The 17,796-nt window shown below is 31.8% G+C and overlaps 1 protein-coding gene across 2 annotated transcripts in view; it reads right to left on the bottom strand.

Moving 5' to 3' along the window:
- Positions 1-17,796, bottom strand: part of Tmem26 (transmembrane protein 26) — a 46,038-nt gene that overhangs the window by 13,271 nt on the left and 14,971 nt on the right. Inside the window, exons 2-4 of one of the 2 annotated variants that reach the window (XM_015504695.2) lie at positions 15,439-15,517; positions 10,772-10,882; positions 7,973-8,193 (exon numbers count right to left, since the gene is read on the bottom strand). In XM_015504695.2, coding sequence (XP_015360181.1) covers positions 7,973-8,193; positions 10,772-10,882; positions 15,439-15,517 — 411 coding nt within the window. Of the gene's footprint in view, positions 1-7,972; positions 8,194-10,771; positions 10,883-15,390; positions 15,518-17,796 lie in introns of both variants that reach the window. The other variant, XM_048814399.1, reaches the window with a different exon arrangement.

Consider the following 17,796-nt stretch of genomic DNA (forward strand, 5'->3'; position numbering starts at 1 on the left):
AGGCAAACAGAAAAGACATATGAAATATTATACAATCATATAAATACTTTCTTCTCTTAACTTTATTTAAAAAAAAAAAAAAAGATTGGTCTGGGGATGTGGCTCAAGTGGTAATGCGCTCGCCTGGCATGCATGGAGCACTGGGTTCTATCCTCAGCACCACATAAAATAAAACAAAGATGTTGTGTCCCCTGAAAACTGAAAAATAAATATCAAAAGATTCTCTCTTCTCTCTCTCTCTCTCTAAAAAAAAAATTTAAAAAACCCCAAAAGATTTTAAATAGTGACATAACTATGTGGTTTGGTTTGTAGCATACAAAGACATATATATGTACAACCATAATAGCAAAAAAAGGGGGGATGAAACGGAGTTATGAGTAAGGAAGCAAATGAAGCTATAGAGTTGTGATCAAATGGAGAAATATTGGTGTGCTTTGCTGGAACTAAAGTTAGTATTAATCTATGAGAATCTAAAGAAGTAAATACACATTTTTCTCGAGCACACATAGAACATTCTGAGAGTTAGGCCATATCCTAGATAAATAAATCTTAATAAATTAAAAATATTGAATCATTTTAAATTATATTCACAGACTATGATAAAAGTAATTTTTTTTTAAAAAATGGAAAATATCCATATATTTGAAGTTAAATTTCTTTTTTATAAATACTCACACAAGGAAAAATCACAGGGGAAATTGCAAAATATTTTGAATTATATTAAACAAAAGGATAATTTGTCAAAATTTATAATGCACTGGAAAAACACTGCATAAAGGGAAATGCATGGCTTTGGATGCTTATGAGGAAAGAAGGAAAGTCTCAGATCAATAGTTAAAGTTTCCACATTTAGAAACTAGAAAAAAAAAAAAGAACAAATTAAATCGGAAACCAGCCTAAGGTAGAAAACAAACAACAGAGCAGAAATGATTGAAATGAAAATAGATAAAATCAATAAAATCAAAAGCTGGTTATTTTTGAAGATTGACAAAATCAGTAAATACCACCAAACAAAACAAACAAGTAAACAACTCCCCTCTAGGAAAAAGGCAGAGAATGACAAATAGCCAAAGTGAGAAATGAAAAAGAAGGTATCACAACTGATTCCATAGACTTTAAAATGTAGTAAGTGAATAATATGGACAATTTTATGCCATAAATTAGAAACAAATGAAACTGAAAATCTAGAAAGAAAAATACAACCAAAATTAACTAAAGAAAGAGAATATATAAATAGACCTATTAGAATCAATGATCTTGATTTGGCGATTTAAAAAACAAACAAACAGGGGCTGGATTGTGGCTCAGCGGTAGAGCGCTCACCTAACACATGTGAGGCCCTGGGTTCAATCCTCAGCAACACATAAAAATAAATAAATAAAATAAAAGTATTGTGTCCAACTACAACTAAAAAAATAAATAAATATTAAAACAAACAAACAAATAAATCTTCCATAAAGAAGAGCCTGGGCCCAGAAGTCTTCCTAGGTGAATTCTACAAATACTTAAAGAAGAAATAGCAAAAATTTTCAAACTAAAGGAGAGCATGCTCCTGGGGTATTTAATAAAGTCAATATAACCCAGATACAAAGGCCAGAAAAAGATGTTAGAAAAAGAACAGTAGAAATCAATATTCCTCAGGAGCATTGATATAAAAATTAGCAAAATGTTAGCAAACTGAATCCAGGAACATTTAAAAAAGAGTATACAATATAACTAAGTAGAATTTATTCCAAATACATTGAGAGTGGTCTAAAATCTAAAAATTAGTTAATATAATATACTTTTATAGAATAAAGATGAACTAACATAAAATCATCTCAAAAAAAAGCAGAAAAGGGATTTAACAAAATTCAATACCTATAAACACTTATAAGGGGGGAGAAAAACTTCCAGTAATACAAATATAAATGGAAATTTAGTCAAATTGATAAAGACCATCTATGTATAACTTAACCTCACATTATCCTTAATAGACAAAGCATTAATCTCTTGAGATTGAAATATTCACTCATTACTTCTTTTCAACATTGAAAAAAAGTTTCTTGCTGTGCACTATGTCAAGAAAAAGAAACTAAAGGCATATGGATTAGAAAAAAATCAAAACTGTCCTTATTCACAAATGATCCTATATGTAGAACACATTGAGGCATAGGACAAATAAGCAACTTAGCACAGTTACTGGGTACAAAATCATCATACAAAAAAAATTGTGTTTCTATATAGCAATGAAAATGAAATTAAGAAAGTGCTTGTGTAGCAAGAGCATTCAAAAATAAAATATTTAGGAGAAAAACATTTGGAACAGCAGCGTGATACTTGTACATTGAAAATAGCAAAATGTTACTAAGACAAATTAGGGAACATCTTAAAACAAAAATGAGATGTTTCAGTTGCAAGACATAATATTGACAAGATACCAACTCTTCCCATACTTACCCTCTGATTTAGTTATTTCCTATCAAGGCCACAAATTTTTCTTTTTATTTTGTTTGCTTTTGCTAGAACTGAATAAGATAATCATGACAATTTGAAGGAAATGCAAAAGACCTTGAATAGCTAAGTCATTTTTTTTATGAAAAGAAATGTCAGAGGACTTCAAGTATTTCATTTCAAAAGTGACAGTAAAGCTACAGTAATCATGATAGTATGGCTTTGGTATAAAGACAAACATGTAGTTTAATGGAACACAATAAAAAGTCCAGACAAAATCGCTTAACATCTGTGGTCAATTGATTGTTGATGAAGATGCCAAAGCAACGTGATAGGAAAAGAATATTTTAAAAAAATATTGTTGGAACAATTAATCCCAGCTTGGGCAACAAACAGGGCTGGGACAATGACAATAAAAAAAAGCAAGTTGGAAACTTACCTCACATTATACACAAAAATGAAGTCAAATTGGACAATAAAAATAAATGAAAGAATTTTTAAAATTCCTTTAAAAAATTGAAAGAAGGTTTTTTTGATTTTTAATTTTTAATTTCTAATTTATTATTTCTTAGATATGACACCAAGAAGCATGATAGAAAAGAGAAAATATTGACAGCTTTGGACATCAAAATTTTTAAACTATGTTCTTCAAAAGATAACATTATAAAAATAAGTGGAATAATGGGTATCAATGTTTGCATTTATATAACCTATAAAGGACTTGTATCTAGAATATATTTTAAAACTCTTACTGCTCAATAATAAAATAATCCAATTTAAATGAACAAAAATTTTTTAGGCTTGGTGGAACACACTTCTAATCCTAGCGACTGGGGAGGCTGAGGCAGAAGGATCACAACTTCAAAGCCTCAGCAACATAGTGAGACCCTGTCTCAAAATAAAAAATAAAAAGGTCTGGGGATATGGCTTAGTGGTTAAACACCCCATGGTTTAATCCTTGGTACACTCCTTCACAAAATAAAGTGGGCAAAAATTTTAATAGGCACTTCAATAAAGATATATAAGTAGCTAATAAGCATGTGCAAAGATAATGAATAATGTTCATTGTTAAATACAAATTAGAGCCACAATGAAAAAAAAAAAAGTCTGAGCAAGAATATGGAGAAAATAGAACTATCATACATTGCTGGTTGGGAATATAAAATGGTAAAGCTACTCTAGAAACTGTGAAAGTTTTTTAAAAAGTTAAATATGCACTTAAAATAAAATTAGTCCTTCTACTTCTAGGTAATTATGGGAGAGAAATGAAAACATATGGAAATGTTGATAAATGAATGTTCACAGCAACATCACTCTTAATAGCATAAAGCTATAAGTAATGCACATATATATCCACTAAACAAATAAACAAATGTGGCACATGCATAAAATGGAATAGTATGCAACAATTAAAACAAGAACCAGACAGATTAACATGGATGAACCCTAAAACAGTATGCCAAATGAAAAACAAAGACAAAAAAGAATACATATTTTATAATTCCATTTACATGAAATTTCTAAAACATAAAGATCTGTGCAGGCAGAAAGTAGGTTAGTGGTTGCTTATGGTGGGTGGCAGAAGTGAAAATTGATGGCAAAAAGCTATAATATTTTTTAGAGTAATGAGAATATTCTAAATCTAGATTTTATTTATGGTGCCACAAATTTATAATTTGATAATATCATTAGACCTTAGAATTAAAATAATTCAGCTTAGAAAAAAATTGTAAGATCATAAGATTTAGACACCTAGATAAATTCATAAAATTAATCAGATGAACTTCAGTTGTGCCAAAGGAGTAAATTGATTTATTCTTCAAAAATGATATCTGAGGGGCTGGGGATGTGGCTCAAGCGATAGCGCGCTCGCCTGGCATGCGTGTGGCCCGGGTTCAATCCTCAGCACCACATACAAACAAAGATGTTGTGTCCGCCGAGAACTAAAAAAAAAAGTAAATATTAAAAAAAAAAATTCTCTCTCTCTCTCTCTCTCTTTAAAAAAAATGATATCTGACATATTATTTACAATATAGGAAAGAGATTTGGGTGGAGCATGGTGGTGCACTCCTATGATCCCAAGTACTTGTGAGTTCCAGGACAACCTCAGCAAAACAGCGAGACCCTTTCTCAAATAAAAATATAAAAATTTATATATATATATATATATATATATATATATATATATTCACAAACATACATACATATAATCTATATATACATGTATATATGTGCATACATAAACATTCTTTAATAAAAGAACTATTTAAAGAATTGGGAGATCTTCTGTATAACTTTATACTCAGAGTCAACAATAATGTACACTTAAAATTTTATTAAGTTTGTAGATATCATGTTAAATGTTCTTATCACAATCAAAAAAGAAGGGGAAATCACAATTTTAATGAGTAAATTAAAATGTTTGAGTTAGAAAAGCCTTCATAAGACTAATAATATATGCTGAATTAAGTGATATTGCATTGTATATAAGTGCTCGAAAATTCTGATAGGAAAATCAGTGAGAATATTTGATCATATCCAAAAAATTTAAAGCTGATGCTTCCAAAAATGTACACTAAAGTAATTCTTTAATTTTACTTCTGGGACTGTCAGAACAATAGAATAATAAGATTTTTTAATACCTTTCACCATGTATTATTCTAACTGCTTCATAAGTGTTAACTCAATCTTCATAGCAAACTTGTGAGTTAAGTACTATTGCTATCACCTCCATTGCATATACAAGAAAACTGTGGCTTGAAAGAATTAATATAAAATTTCTTCAAGATCACTCCACTAGCAAATGCCAGATTTGAGTTATGAACTAAAACACTCTCAAGAATACATAATCTAAACTACTTCACCACCCACAATGCCTACCACAAAAGGCTATATTACAATTCTCTTTACAGTGTAGGAAAGGAAAACCACCCAAAACTTTCCAAAGACATTTCTAGTATTTTTTCATCTAACACAGATAAAGCCTATCTACTCAGGTACTTTTTTATTCACCTATTGATAATTCCCTCTTGAATGTTAAAAATGATTCCATTTATAAGCACCTGTGCCTGGGGAAATGTAGGTGGCATTGAGAAANTACTGTGGTTTAAGCCTGTGTGGCTGGCCTGTTGATGCGCTGCCTCTTTCAGGATATATATATATATATATATATATGACATATTTGTGATGTAGTTCTCATCCCTCATTGTTGTATTGTAGGCTTTCTCCTAAAAATGTCAACTCAAAATATAGAATAAAATAAGAGAAAATAAAATGTCATAATAACAAGTTATGCTGAACAGACCACAATGAAGTAACCAATTTATTATAAATATCTTTTACTTAAACATTAATTTTATTCTCCCTGATAAAGGGGGAAAGCTAAGTCCCAGTGGGAAAAGATTAAAGATCTCCTTTGAAAGACAGACATTTCACAGTGTCAATTCTTGCAGTAAAGGCAGGACTTGAGACAGGAAATCAGACCCTGGAACCTGGCTTTTACGAGACAGGAAAAATTCTAGATATACTTTAGGACTTGACTTTGGGTGTAGAGGATATTTGAGTAATGGAGGTACATGGGAGTAGAATAGAGATTACAAAAGGCCACTAAACACACTAAAGCTTATATAAAATGGCATACTATTTGCAGATAATATGTGCACATTTTCCCATATACTTTAAATCATCTCTAGAGTACTTACAATACCTAATATAATGTAAATGCTATGTAAATAGTTGCTGCACTGTATGGTTTAGGAAAAAAAAATGACCAGACAAAAAGTCTGAATATGTTCACTATATATACATTTTAAAATATTTTCTATCTGCATATGTAGAACCTGTAGATATAGCTTGCTTGGAATATGATACATGTTTAAAAATTTTAAAAAATATACATTTGTGAAAGTATTCAGAGCGATATGTAGACCCCGAAAGGAATCGGGGGATTTAAATATCCTGAAATATCATGTGTTACCTAAAACCTCACTGAGTTGAAATAGACTTGTTTTGGGTAGAACTGATCATCCTTCATGCAGCACTTGCTTCACCATTCACCCACCGTGTGCTACCCATTCTCTGCCTGGCACCCTGCCTGGCACATGTTACCCAACAAATCCATTGTTGGTGAATAAAGGCCTCATGATTTTCAAAGATTTTTTTTTGAGACTGGGGAATTAAATAAACTTATGTAATAGTCAACATTTATTGGCAACCACAGATCTATAAATTGCTTCTTGATGTCATTTCTGTCATTCAGTTTGGTATTTCTCAGATTTTTATGACTAGCCTGTAAAACATACCCCCCCATTTCCCTAAATATTTAACATGTATATATTTATTTCTAGAAAGCTATAGTTTGTTATCCTTGTATTGTCATGTCCCTGTCACTGTAGATATTTATTATTTTTATGTGATTTGTCATGATATTTTCACATTTTTCTTAGAATCACTTTGTGTTATAATTATCATTAAACTACTTAAAAATAAATTATACAGTGTAAATCACAGACAAAATATAAGGCATTAAAACTACAGAAATAAACACTTTGAAGACATTGTACCAATTTAGATTTGATTCTTTTTAAAAGAATATGTCAACTTAATGAGCGAAAAGAAAAATTAATATAAATGAAACAAGAAATGATCTTGTAAAGATAACCAATGGTTATAAATATAATTTGTACTATAATTGAGATATTAAGTTTACTCAATAAGTTAATATATTTTGCTCAGCTTTATGTTATGTTGTTTGAGAAACACAGCATAAAGTAAACTGTAGCATTAAAAGCCAGCCTCATTCCAATTTATTTTTATAGCATAGTGCAAAACAACCCAAGCTTAAAGTACATTCAGGCACTGAGACTTAAATCCCTAATGGGTAGAAAGTAGTTCCATAAACAGATGTGATCATGGATTCTGAGTTTATTTGCTTGTGGCAAAAATAAAAGTACCAACTCAATAAGTTTTAATTTATAGGCATCTACACCAAAAAGCCTTTGGGCGCTTTGAACAAAACTGACTAAAAATAAAATTTTGTAAAATAAAACTTCATCTTCCCCATTCTACATCCACACAAGGGAATGTAAATTCTCCAACTGAAGAAGAGAGAGAGTTCTCCATGTCTTTTGGAATTACAGCTACACTGTGCTCTAGAAGAGGATTTTACAATCAGTTCCTGGTACTTGGTAATGTGAAAGAGGAATTAGGGATGATTTTTCCACTACAGAAGTTTTCCCCATAAAATGGCCCCACTTGACCTATAGTCATACAGGCATGCACAGCTTTTCTGTTCTTATCCACAGGCCATATTATGCGTCCTTTTATCTGGTAGAAATCTCCTTTATGTAGTAGTAGTGGTAGTAGTAGTAGTAATACTATAAACATCATATCAGTTCCAAGCATGTATCTAAATAGCTACAAATTGTACTATCTTAACATTGAACATAGGAAATACTCAAATTCTTGTTCATATGAGATACAAATAACAGAAAGAGAGGTGCATGGCACTAGCCTTGAAAAGAAGCACTGCAGTACTTACCTCACATTATTTAATCCCAGAGTCTCACTGGTAAATTCCAGTATGTCAGCAGCTGTTCCCACAAACATAAGGAGAAGTTCTGAGAGCTGGTCTCGAGTGATGGTACCTCCAATAGGTAGAAGCCATCTTCCAATTATTAGCAGTAACAGGAATGTCTGATGAAGTCCCAAAGTCCAAGTCGTCTCACATACTGCAGATAAGTTATGTACAAAAACTTTGGCCTGTTTAACAGAAATGTCAGACAGAAGGATTATGAGCTTGTAGAGAGATGCTTTCTTCACCACAGCTTTCAAGTTAGTTTGCATCTGTAGATGTATTCAGGAGTTAACCCTTCTCTTACTAATGAAAATAACACTCTGTTCTGCTGAACACAGAAAAAAGAAATATACATCTAACGTGGGCCTTAAGGTAAGGCTACAACTAGCAAGTAATTTAAACCTTATACTTCTGAGTGAGATTGCACATATGATATTTAAAGAGCCAATTTTACAATGTTTTAAAGATCATTGCTCATTTTATTATACTCTATAACAAAGTATAATACATAGCAAAATTTTATAAATTCCATATTAAAATCACAAAAGGAGTCCTATAGTTTTCTTTTGCAGATTTAAAATCTGAATTTACTAACCTGAAGATATTTTTAGCATGGTACAGTCTTCCCTTTCATTTATTATTGCCTTAAAACTGTATCTTATCAAGACAGCAAAAATGTAATAATGTTTATCATGTTATCTTAAGAAAGAGAATAGCAGTTATTATTTTTATTCTGAATATTTAACATATTATAAAATAAGTTTTAAATTAGCAAGCAAATTTCAGTCTGTCATTATTCTTAGACTCAGAAAAATTTATATTCTACTAATACATTTCCTATGAACTCTTTTGCCCATTTACCTTCTAAATGAAATTTAAAGTATATTTTGACCTTATTATGTTACAAGTTTTAAAGACTACTAGGTCTTAGGTCTTAAGAATGACAATTTAAACTTATTTATGCAAGTGACTTAAATATTTTTGTGCAAAATCTACCCCCTCTTGCTCACTTATCTCTCTTGTTCACTTATTCCTCTTGATCACTTATTGATATCAAATGAACAAGTACAGGGAGAATAAAAGAAAAGGCAGATGCTGACCTGATTGAAATCATGCAAGGTCAAGAGTCTTTCATTTGTACACTTCTTTATATTTTTCTATGAAACTTCACATACATCTTATTTAATTCACAAAAGAACAACACTAGCAGGAAAGACATTAATTTTTTAATTGTCAGATGAAAAACTGAGAGAGACTAAGTAACTTGTCCAACATGATATAGATAAATTGGGATTAGAATTAGAATTAAAACCCAAGTTAATTCTATTCTTACTGACAAAATCAATATATTATTTTCAAGAACATGTTTCAGTGATAGGGATTCTTTGATTCTTTTTCTTTTATACCACTTTGAAATAGGCCATGATGGCTTTGCCAAATACCAAACCCTTGAAGAAAAAGAAAGTCATTCTATGTTGGCTAAAACTCCTTTCTAACATACTTAAACAAATAATATAGGACGGAAGTCTAAGCTAGTTCAATAAGACAAGAAAAAGAAATAAAATGTATACTCATGGGTAAGGAACAAATAAAACTATTCTTATTCACAGAAAACAAAATTGTCTATGTAAAAAATCCTAAGAAATTCATCAAAAATTTCCTATAATAAGCAAATTTGCAAAATAAAGGTTGATATACAAAAGTCAAACTTTTTCCTATATACTAGTAAAGAATTAGATTTGCAATTTAAAAAGCAATATCATTTGCATTATCCCCCTCAAAAATGAAATATTTTCGTATAAACCTAATGAAATATTTAGAGGAAAATACACACACACACATACACACACACATTATATATACATGAAGAAACTACAAAATGCTTATCCAAGATGTCCTTCAGTAAGCAAATGGATAAATAAACTGAACAGTGAAATATTATTCAGCACTAAAATGAAATAAGGTATCAAGTCTGAAAATACTATATATTTGATGATTTCACCGACATAATATTATAGAAAAGGTAAAACTAAAAAGGCAGTAAAATGACCAATGGCTGTCAGGACTTGGCAGGAAGGAGAGGGATGAATAAATGAACATAAGACTTTTAGGGTAGTCAACATACTCTATATAATATTATAATGGTAGACACCTGCCACTATTCATTTGTCTGAACCCATAGAATGTACAATTTCAAGAATAAACCTTAGTGTAAACAATGGACTTTTAGTGATAATGAGATGGCCATGTAGATTTATCAATTTTTAACCAATATACTACTCTGCTGCATGATGTTGATGGTAGGGGAGGCTGTGCATATTTGAGGGCAAAGGGCAAATGTGAAATCTCTGTACCTTCCTCTTGGTTTAACTGTGAACCTAAACTGTTCTGAAAAACAAATACTTTAAAAAAAATTATATGTATAAAATTAGAATACAAATGTGTGAATGATATAATTAAAATATTAGAATAGCATATATTTCAGTGTATATATCTCCACTATATAGTATCTGAATTGTCTTTTAATACTGTAGGTTATATACAGTATTAAATTTATGTAAAATGTTTAAAATATACTATGTAAAATGTTTAAAAATAGATAACATACAATTATTTTGTGAATTTTCTGACCCAAACAATTAAATTGGCAAACGTATTTAGGGAAGAATAAACTAGAAGTGGACTGCTCATTATGCTCATGAAGTCCAACTGTTTGATAGATGTTTGATAGATCTTTTCATAAATGGTAGGAAAAGCTCTCACCGTCTCAATGATATTCACTCCATTGACTTTCTCCTTAGACATCAGGGTGGGATCAGTGTCTTCTCTTCTACTGATGTTCTGTGACAGTCCTTCAGATTGAACATCACAATGCTAAAAATGGTTGTGGTGGTATCAATATGCAAAAAAAAGGCAATAAGGTAGAGTTTGAAATGATTTAATCTATCCAAGATATTATGAGCAGATATGTGATGCTTATACATAACACATAAGCATTTACTAATATCTGAATACAGACTTGAGATAGAAAACCCCTTTTCAGTTAATTTGTGAAGAGGGTTAACTACCTGTCTTTGAGGCTCTTGAGGACACAGACTCTCTGAGTGACCATGAGAATGGCTGAATTGATAACTGATACCTGGAATCTCTTTACTGAACCCTGGAATAAGTATAATACAAACCAACAGCCGTAACAATGTAATCCTGGTCAGAACACTTACTTTCTTTCTTACCTGGAAGCCTCATTATCCAAAACACCATTCTGCTTAAATAAATAACCAAATTATTTTGAATCTTTCCTGTCAAATACTCTAACATTTTTTTTTTCTTATGTTCAGTGGTTCAGACATTTTAACTTTAGGTTGATTTAGGTGTATGGGAAATTTGATGATTTAATTTTTCTTTCTTTCTTCTTTTTGCTTGTAAATTTCTGCAAGTGAAATGCACAAAATTATTATCTTGCAGATAAAAATGGAAAAAGTATATATAAGAGAGGAAAGAGACAGCACTTGAAAACATAGCTACAGCCCATGCATATTTTATAAACTGGCTTAAAAAATGGTTGAAGAACTTTTAAACATCTGCAGTTCTAACTTTTTTTTAAAACACACACACACACACCACTACCACTATTACCACCCCATAGCCATGATTACACATTTGATTTTATAGAAAAATTATTTAAGAGGATAAAATATTGAAAGCTATAACGTGCTTTTTTAAAAATTTTACTGGATAGTCATTGATTCTTCTATGCTCTTCTTGAAAAAGTAGAAAAGACTTGCAAGAATCTGTTTTTTTGTTGTTGTTTGTTTTGTTTTGTTTTTTGCACTTCACCCAAGTAAGTACTGTTATGGGTGAAATGACAATGACAAGAATAATTTTTTAAAATGGCCATTTGCCATATCTCTAGGAGCAAAAATATAGCTGTTTGCACACTTTGTGTGTGTGTACGTGTGTGAAACTAAAACTCTAAGAAAAAATAGTGGCAATTTAAAAGTTTAATTTTTGAGTTTAGATCCAAATCCTCATTACAGAGTAGTTTTGTGACTATTGCTAAGAACTTACTGGTCAATGGGACACAAATTTTGACCATTCTGTTTGCAGGCGTGAAGGCAGATTGATTATATGTTAAAAGTGGTAACCTTCGTATGTTTTTGACATCCTTATCACTAAAAATCAACAGTTGTCTTGTTATTTAAGGAAAAAAGTCATTCTTTAGTACAGTATAAGCTAACTTGGAAACAAATAGTTTTGCACTCTATATTACGGTATTCAGACTTATTTGAGTTCCTCTCCACTTATGTTATTTTGTTAGAGATTGATGAGACTTTTCTTTAAGTATACCTACATAAAGACAGCAATGAACAAGTGATTTGACTCCTTCAGCCTAAACTGACTTACATTGTTTTTGTAGTTACATTGTTTACATTAATCACAGCATAGTGATTCTATGAAGATGACTTGGGTACCAACCTGCTATTTTTTCATGAACTATACCTTTAATATCTTAATAATTTCCACAGCATTTCTTTAGGTCAAACCAGTCTGTGACACCATCAAGACCAGAGCATTTCCATTACTTTAATGAGGCCACTTCATAAGCAAATCTCGCTAATGGTTAAGGTCACACTTGTCATAGCTGTTTTGTTTCCATGCATTCCACTAGTTTCTGGAATGAAGGTACCAAATTGGTGATCTAGGGGAAATATCATTATGAAACATATCTATGGGAAATATCTTTATAAACATCTTTATAAAACAGATGTTTTGCTCACGCCAAATCATAGATTAGAACATTGAGGATGTAGAATAAATGGTAAAATGTGAAAGGAAATTAAATTACTCTTTTTCATCATGAAAACTTCAGATGCAAACTAATGCAGACTCCTTTAGAATATAGGATAGACAACTGAGAAAGACAGAGGAGTTTAATGGATTGGGTGTCCATTAGGATATAAGCCCCAGCACTGCTGTTGATTACCTATGTGTCCTTAGGAAAATTTCCTAAACTTTCTGATCCTCAAGGTCTTCTTATATAAAATAGAAATGGGGGCTGGGGATGTGGCTCAAGCAGTAGCACGCTCGCCTGGCATGCGTGCGGCCAGGGTTCGATCCTCAGCACCACATACAAACAAAGATGTTGTGTCCACCGAAAACTAAAAAAAAATAAATATTAAAATTCTCTCTCTCTCTCTTAAAAAAAATAGAAATGTATACACCATGCCTAACTTATTATAAATGAGAAAATATATCTAAAAGCACTCTGAAACATAGAATGCTATAAAAAGAAAAGTGATTATCATAACCAGAATTTCCTAATTTCCTAAATGAGTAGGCTAAGGGATTTGCTATACTTCACTTTATTCTGCCATTTCTTATTTCTTTAAATGGAAACCATCTATATATGGATTCTATTTAAATTATGCATAGATATATTTTTCTCTCATATATATGTATGCATATATATATGTGTGTGTGTGTATATATATATGACATTCTTAGGAATTACAAAACAAAAACAACCCCCCCCCCTTTATCTGTACTTTGCTACATCAATGCCTTTGGGTTTATGGGAGCATATATATATGGATTCTATTTAAATTATAAAAGTACAGATAAAGGGGGGGGGTTGTTTTTGTTTTGTAATTCCTAAGAAAGTCATTTTACAGCATGTCACATTATTGCAATCTTATATACATATATATGAGAAAGAAAACATATCTATACATATATATACTATATATGTATTATATATATATATATATATATATATATATATATATATATATATACATAAAATTTTTGTCTCTCTCACTTTTACTATCTCCATCCTAGCTCACTGCCCATTTCAATCTCTGAGCATTCATTTTAATTCTCAGTGTCAAATCCATTACTACTAACGGTTCAATTTCTTTTGTAGTATGAAAATTACAGAGGTACTGCCCGGGGCTCAAAAATCTTTTTTTTTTATTAAAAAGAGAGCTTTTGGTTGCATGCTATTTGTTGTAATGGTATTTGACCCGTATATCAATTAACTGTGCAATGCATTTATATTATAAAAGCATTTGGTAAAATGAATTGCTGTTGTGGATGATAGCCATGTCATAGAATTGGATATGTAGGGAAAAAATTGATTTAAATCACCTGAGCTTATTTCCATACCCTTCAAAATTGTAAGTAGTAAGGAGATTGAAACAGTTCCATAACTCCTTATGATACTTTTCAAAAAAGCCATGATGTTTTGAACCAACAAATCTATAGTTAAAAAAAAAAAGAAGAAGAAGAAACTTTTGGTGCAGAACTAGAGATGGTTTATCACTTTAATGATTTTTAGCCAGAAGATTTAAGGAGGAAAATGGTTTCTCTATTGCTTCATTATTTGTATTTGCTTGGAGATTTCTTCAAGGATAGTCCACAGAGCTAAATTCCCCTCTCATGTGCCTACAATTTGGAGCAAGCATTATTAGATAACCTAAACATGCTATTAAATGACTACCTATAACAAAGAAATCTGTACAGGGACAAATTCTCAGAGATTCTGTCTAAAGCATTTATCAATAAAGTTACTAAAATGATAGATACTAACCATAATTCATCTGTAACAAAAGTCCTGTGACTGGAATTGTGAAGTCCAAGCTAGAGTCTGAAGGGCTTTGCTAGCTGGCCATCTCAGTTTCTCAAAAGCACCATCAACAGTAAGTGACTGAACCCAATGCAAGCCTGCTGACTAGAGTTGTCTGTGTAGGAAGCTGCTCAATTAAAAAGTCTCTACATGAAGATTAGTGACTCTTACTGGAAGCCAGATTATTTTCTAGGTCCTCACGATCTAATACATGTAAGCTCACCTTTCTCTGTATGGTTTCCACATCTTCCCCTGCTTTAGCCTGAATGTCAGGGCTCTGGAATAGGTTTCCTGTTTCACTAAGATGGCCCAGGAGACCCCCCAAAAGAATCTCCTTTCTTCTGCATTAACGGTATTTTAAAAAGCCCCCATAAATCCAAATGTATTTACATAGCAAAGTACAGATAAAGGGGGGTTTATTTTTGTTTTATAATTCCTAAGAATGTCACTTTACAGGATGTCACATTATTGTGACCTGAAGATTCCTGGCATAACACAGCAACTCCCTATAGCTTCCAGGGTCAAAATCAAATTTCCACATGAACTCTATCATGTGTGGAGCAAGGGAGGGAGTCTGAGGAACACAGTCACTAACACAGATGTTAATTAATTGTGTAATCTTAAATTTTAAGTGAAATAATATTTTATTTTTTTTTGACAGATCACAGAATCCATTCTTTTTATAAATGGCCTTTTATTCTATTTTTGATAATTTGTCTCTTGAAAAAGAGCGTTGCTGAAATAAATCAGATCATACTGTGAAAGCAGTTTGCCTCTGGATATTCCAATTTCCAAAAGGAAGTACCTGGGTCCCATGATGCATTTCAAGGAGCCATAATGATGGAACGATGTTAATCAGATATAAAAATATAGCTGGTGAAAACCTGTGAAAGGGAAAAACAAGATAGTTCATCTTTTATGGGAAAAAAAGGGAAGAAGGGAAGGATAACAAATGTCTACTCCCTAATCTCATCAAGTCAACCTTTTTATCTTAAGTGTTTATTTCCACAGGAAAAAAAAAAAAGCGTTATGTGATTTCTGCCATATGGATTGCAGAGAAACACAGTAACTGTAAAAGGCACTAGCAGCTGTCATTCTCACTGAATTTCTAATCCAATTAATAGATGTTAATTTTAATATGGTTAATGGGACACTGCCAATTAGTTTCAGGCACAACACTGGATATTTTGCATTTAATATGTTTTACAAAAAGCAAATACAGCACTCGTAAACCTCAGATTTTTTTCAACATTGCAATTTCAGGAAGATTGGCTACATTTTTCAACATTAACATGGAATTCTGAGAGCTCAAATAATAACACCCTGCTAGTACACACACACACACACACAAAAAAAAAAAACTGATGATAAGAATGAAAAATGAGAATAATGCACTGGTTTTGTGTATGTGTGTTAAACCTGTAAAATAAAAACATGAACACAGCCAAAAGGTTTGGGAATTTTTTTAAAGGCTATCTAAATATCTATTCATTATTTTCTGCCTCAACATTTCAGATGGGAATCTAAGCAACAGGCTTTTGTTGTCAGACACACTCAGGTTCAAATGTCAGCTTTGCCATGGACATCTTACTTGGTTTCCTAATCCACAAAATGGGAACAGTCCTTGCCTGTATCAGTCAATGTGGGCTGCTGTGTGAAATACTATAGACTCCATGGCTGAAACAACAGAGCTGATTTTTCTCATAATCTGGAGTCGAGGAGCCTAAAATCAGGGCTCCAGCATGGTGGAGCTCTAGTGAGGACTCTCTTCTTGGCCTGCAGACAGGACTTTTCCATGTCCTCTCTGGTGTCCTTTCCTCAGTGCTTGTGCTGGGATAGCTCTCTCCCTTTCTTCTACTTTTAAGACCACTGATTTTATTAGATTAGGACCCATGTTTATGACTTCATTTAACCCTAATTACCAAATTAATCTCCAAATTCTGTCAAATTTGGTCTTAAGACTTTAATAATGAATCTAGAAGGGACATGATGCAGCCCATCACCGTCACATGGATTTCCCAGGGAGTATATTGTATCATCTGTAAGACAGTGCCTGGCAGAGGAAGGCACTCAATAACAGATGGATACTGCTAGTATTATTATGAAATAAGATGAAATTAATATAAATCCCAAATTTATTTCTTCAAATTGCATTTTATTTTAGATTGGATTCTTGCTTGATAGAACATCTCAAAGTCAAAATTGAAAGTCAATATATTTTATTAAAATACTTGTAGGACACACTTATACTTTTGAGATGAAATGTTACCTACACAGTAGTATTATAATCCATAGAAAAGTAAATAAAGATAAATGAAAGAGGAAATTTTAGGATGGAGTTTTAAAAGGGGTTTTTAACCCTTTCATTAGATCTTCTGTCAACTTCTGAAGAGAGGAAGGCAGCAAGAGCAAAATGAAAAGAAATCCTTAAAAAAATCAATATTTAATATAGATACTCCCCTACCTTTGATTTCCTGCCAAAACCAATTTTGAAACAAAAGGTTATGGGTCAAGATATTATTAAAATCTGACTTGGAAGATGGCTGGGCTTCAGGGAAATATAAAAAGTCCATGTTGAGCATGCTCTTAAAAAAAAGTGAGAGCAATTAACTCTTTGACCTTATATATCAAAGGAAACACCAGGACAGAATATTTCCTGTGTGAAAAGGAGGAGGAAGTGAATTCTGGTCAGAGGGACAGTTGGAATATGCAGATTTTTGTTTAGACAGGTCAAATGTTGGCTGGACTGTTAGTTGACTCTTGTTCAGATTAATTTTGAGATTAACTCCCCTAACAATATCATTACAAAAATAATCTGGGGGAAACAATAGACTGAGTATATAATTGTTCTTGAAGGGAGGTTAAAAACAAAAATAACAATGACCCTTAATATCTTCTAGTATAAGATTTATTTGTTTAATTGGAAAAAATATTATTCCATCTCAACATATTTCTTTTAATTAGGAAATTATTTACATAAACATACACATACAACTCAAGATTCAAGATTTTCTGTATAGAAAATCTAAATTCCATAACTCAATATTCAAGGCCTCTATCATTGGGTCTTATCTCCGCTTCCTCTATTGCATCCTATCAAGCTAAGCAACTCAGTAGTCCCAATGTACTGTGTATTTTTAGATACCCCCAACCCCCACGCCCC

The sequence above is a fragment of the Marmota marmota genome, unplaced genomic scaffold (genome assembly GCF_001458135.2).
Source record: "Marmota marmota marmota unplaced genomic scaffold, marMar, whole genome shotgun sequence".
NCBI classification, from domain to species: Eukaryota; Metazoa; Chordata; class Mammalia; order Rodentia; family Sciuridae; genus Marmota; species Marmota marmota.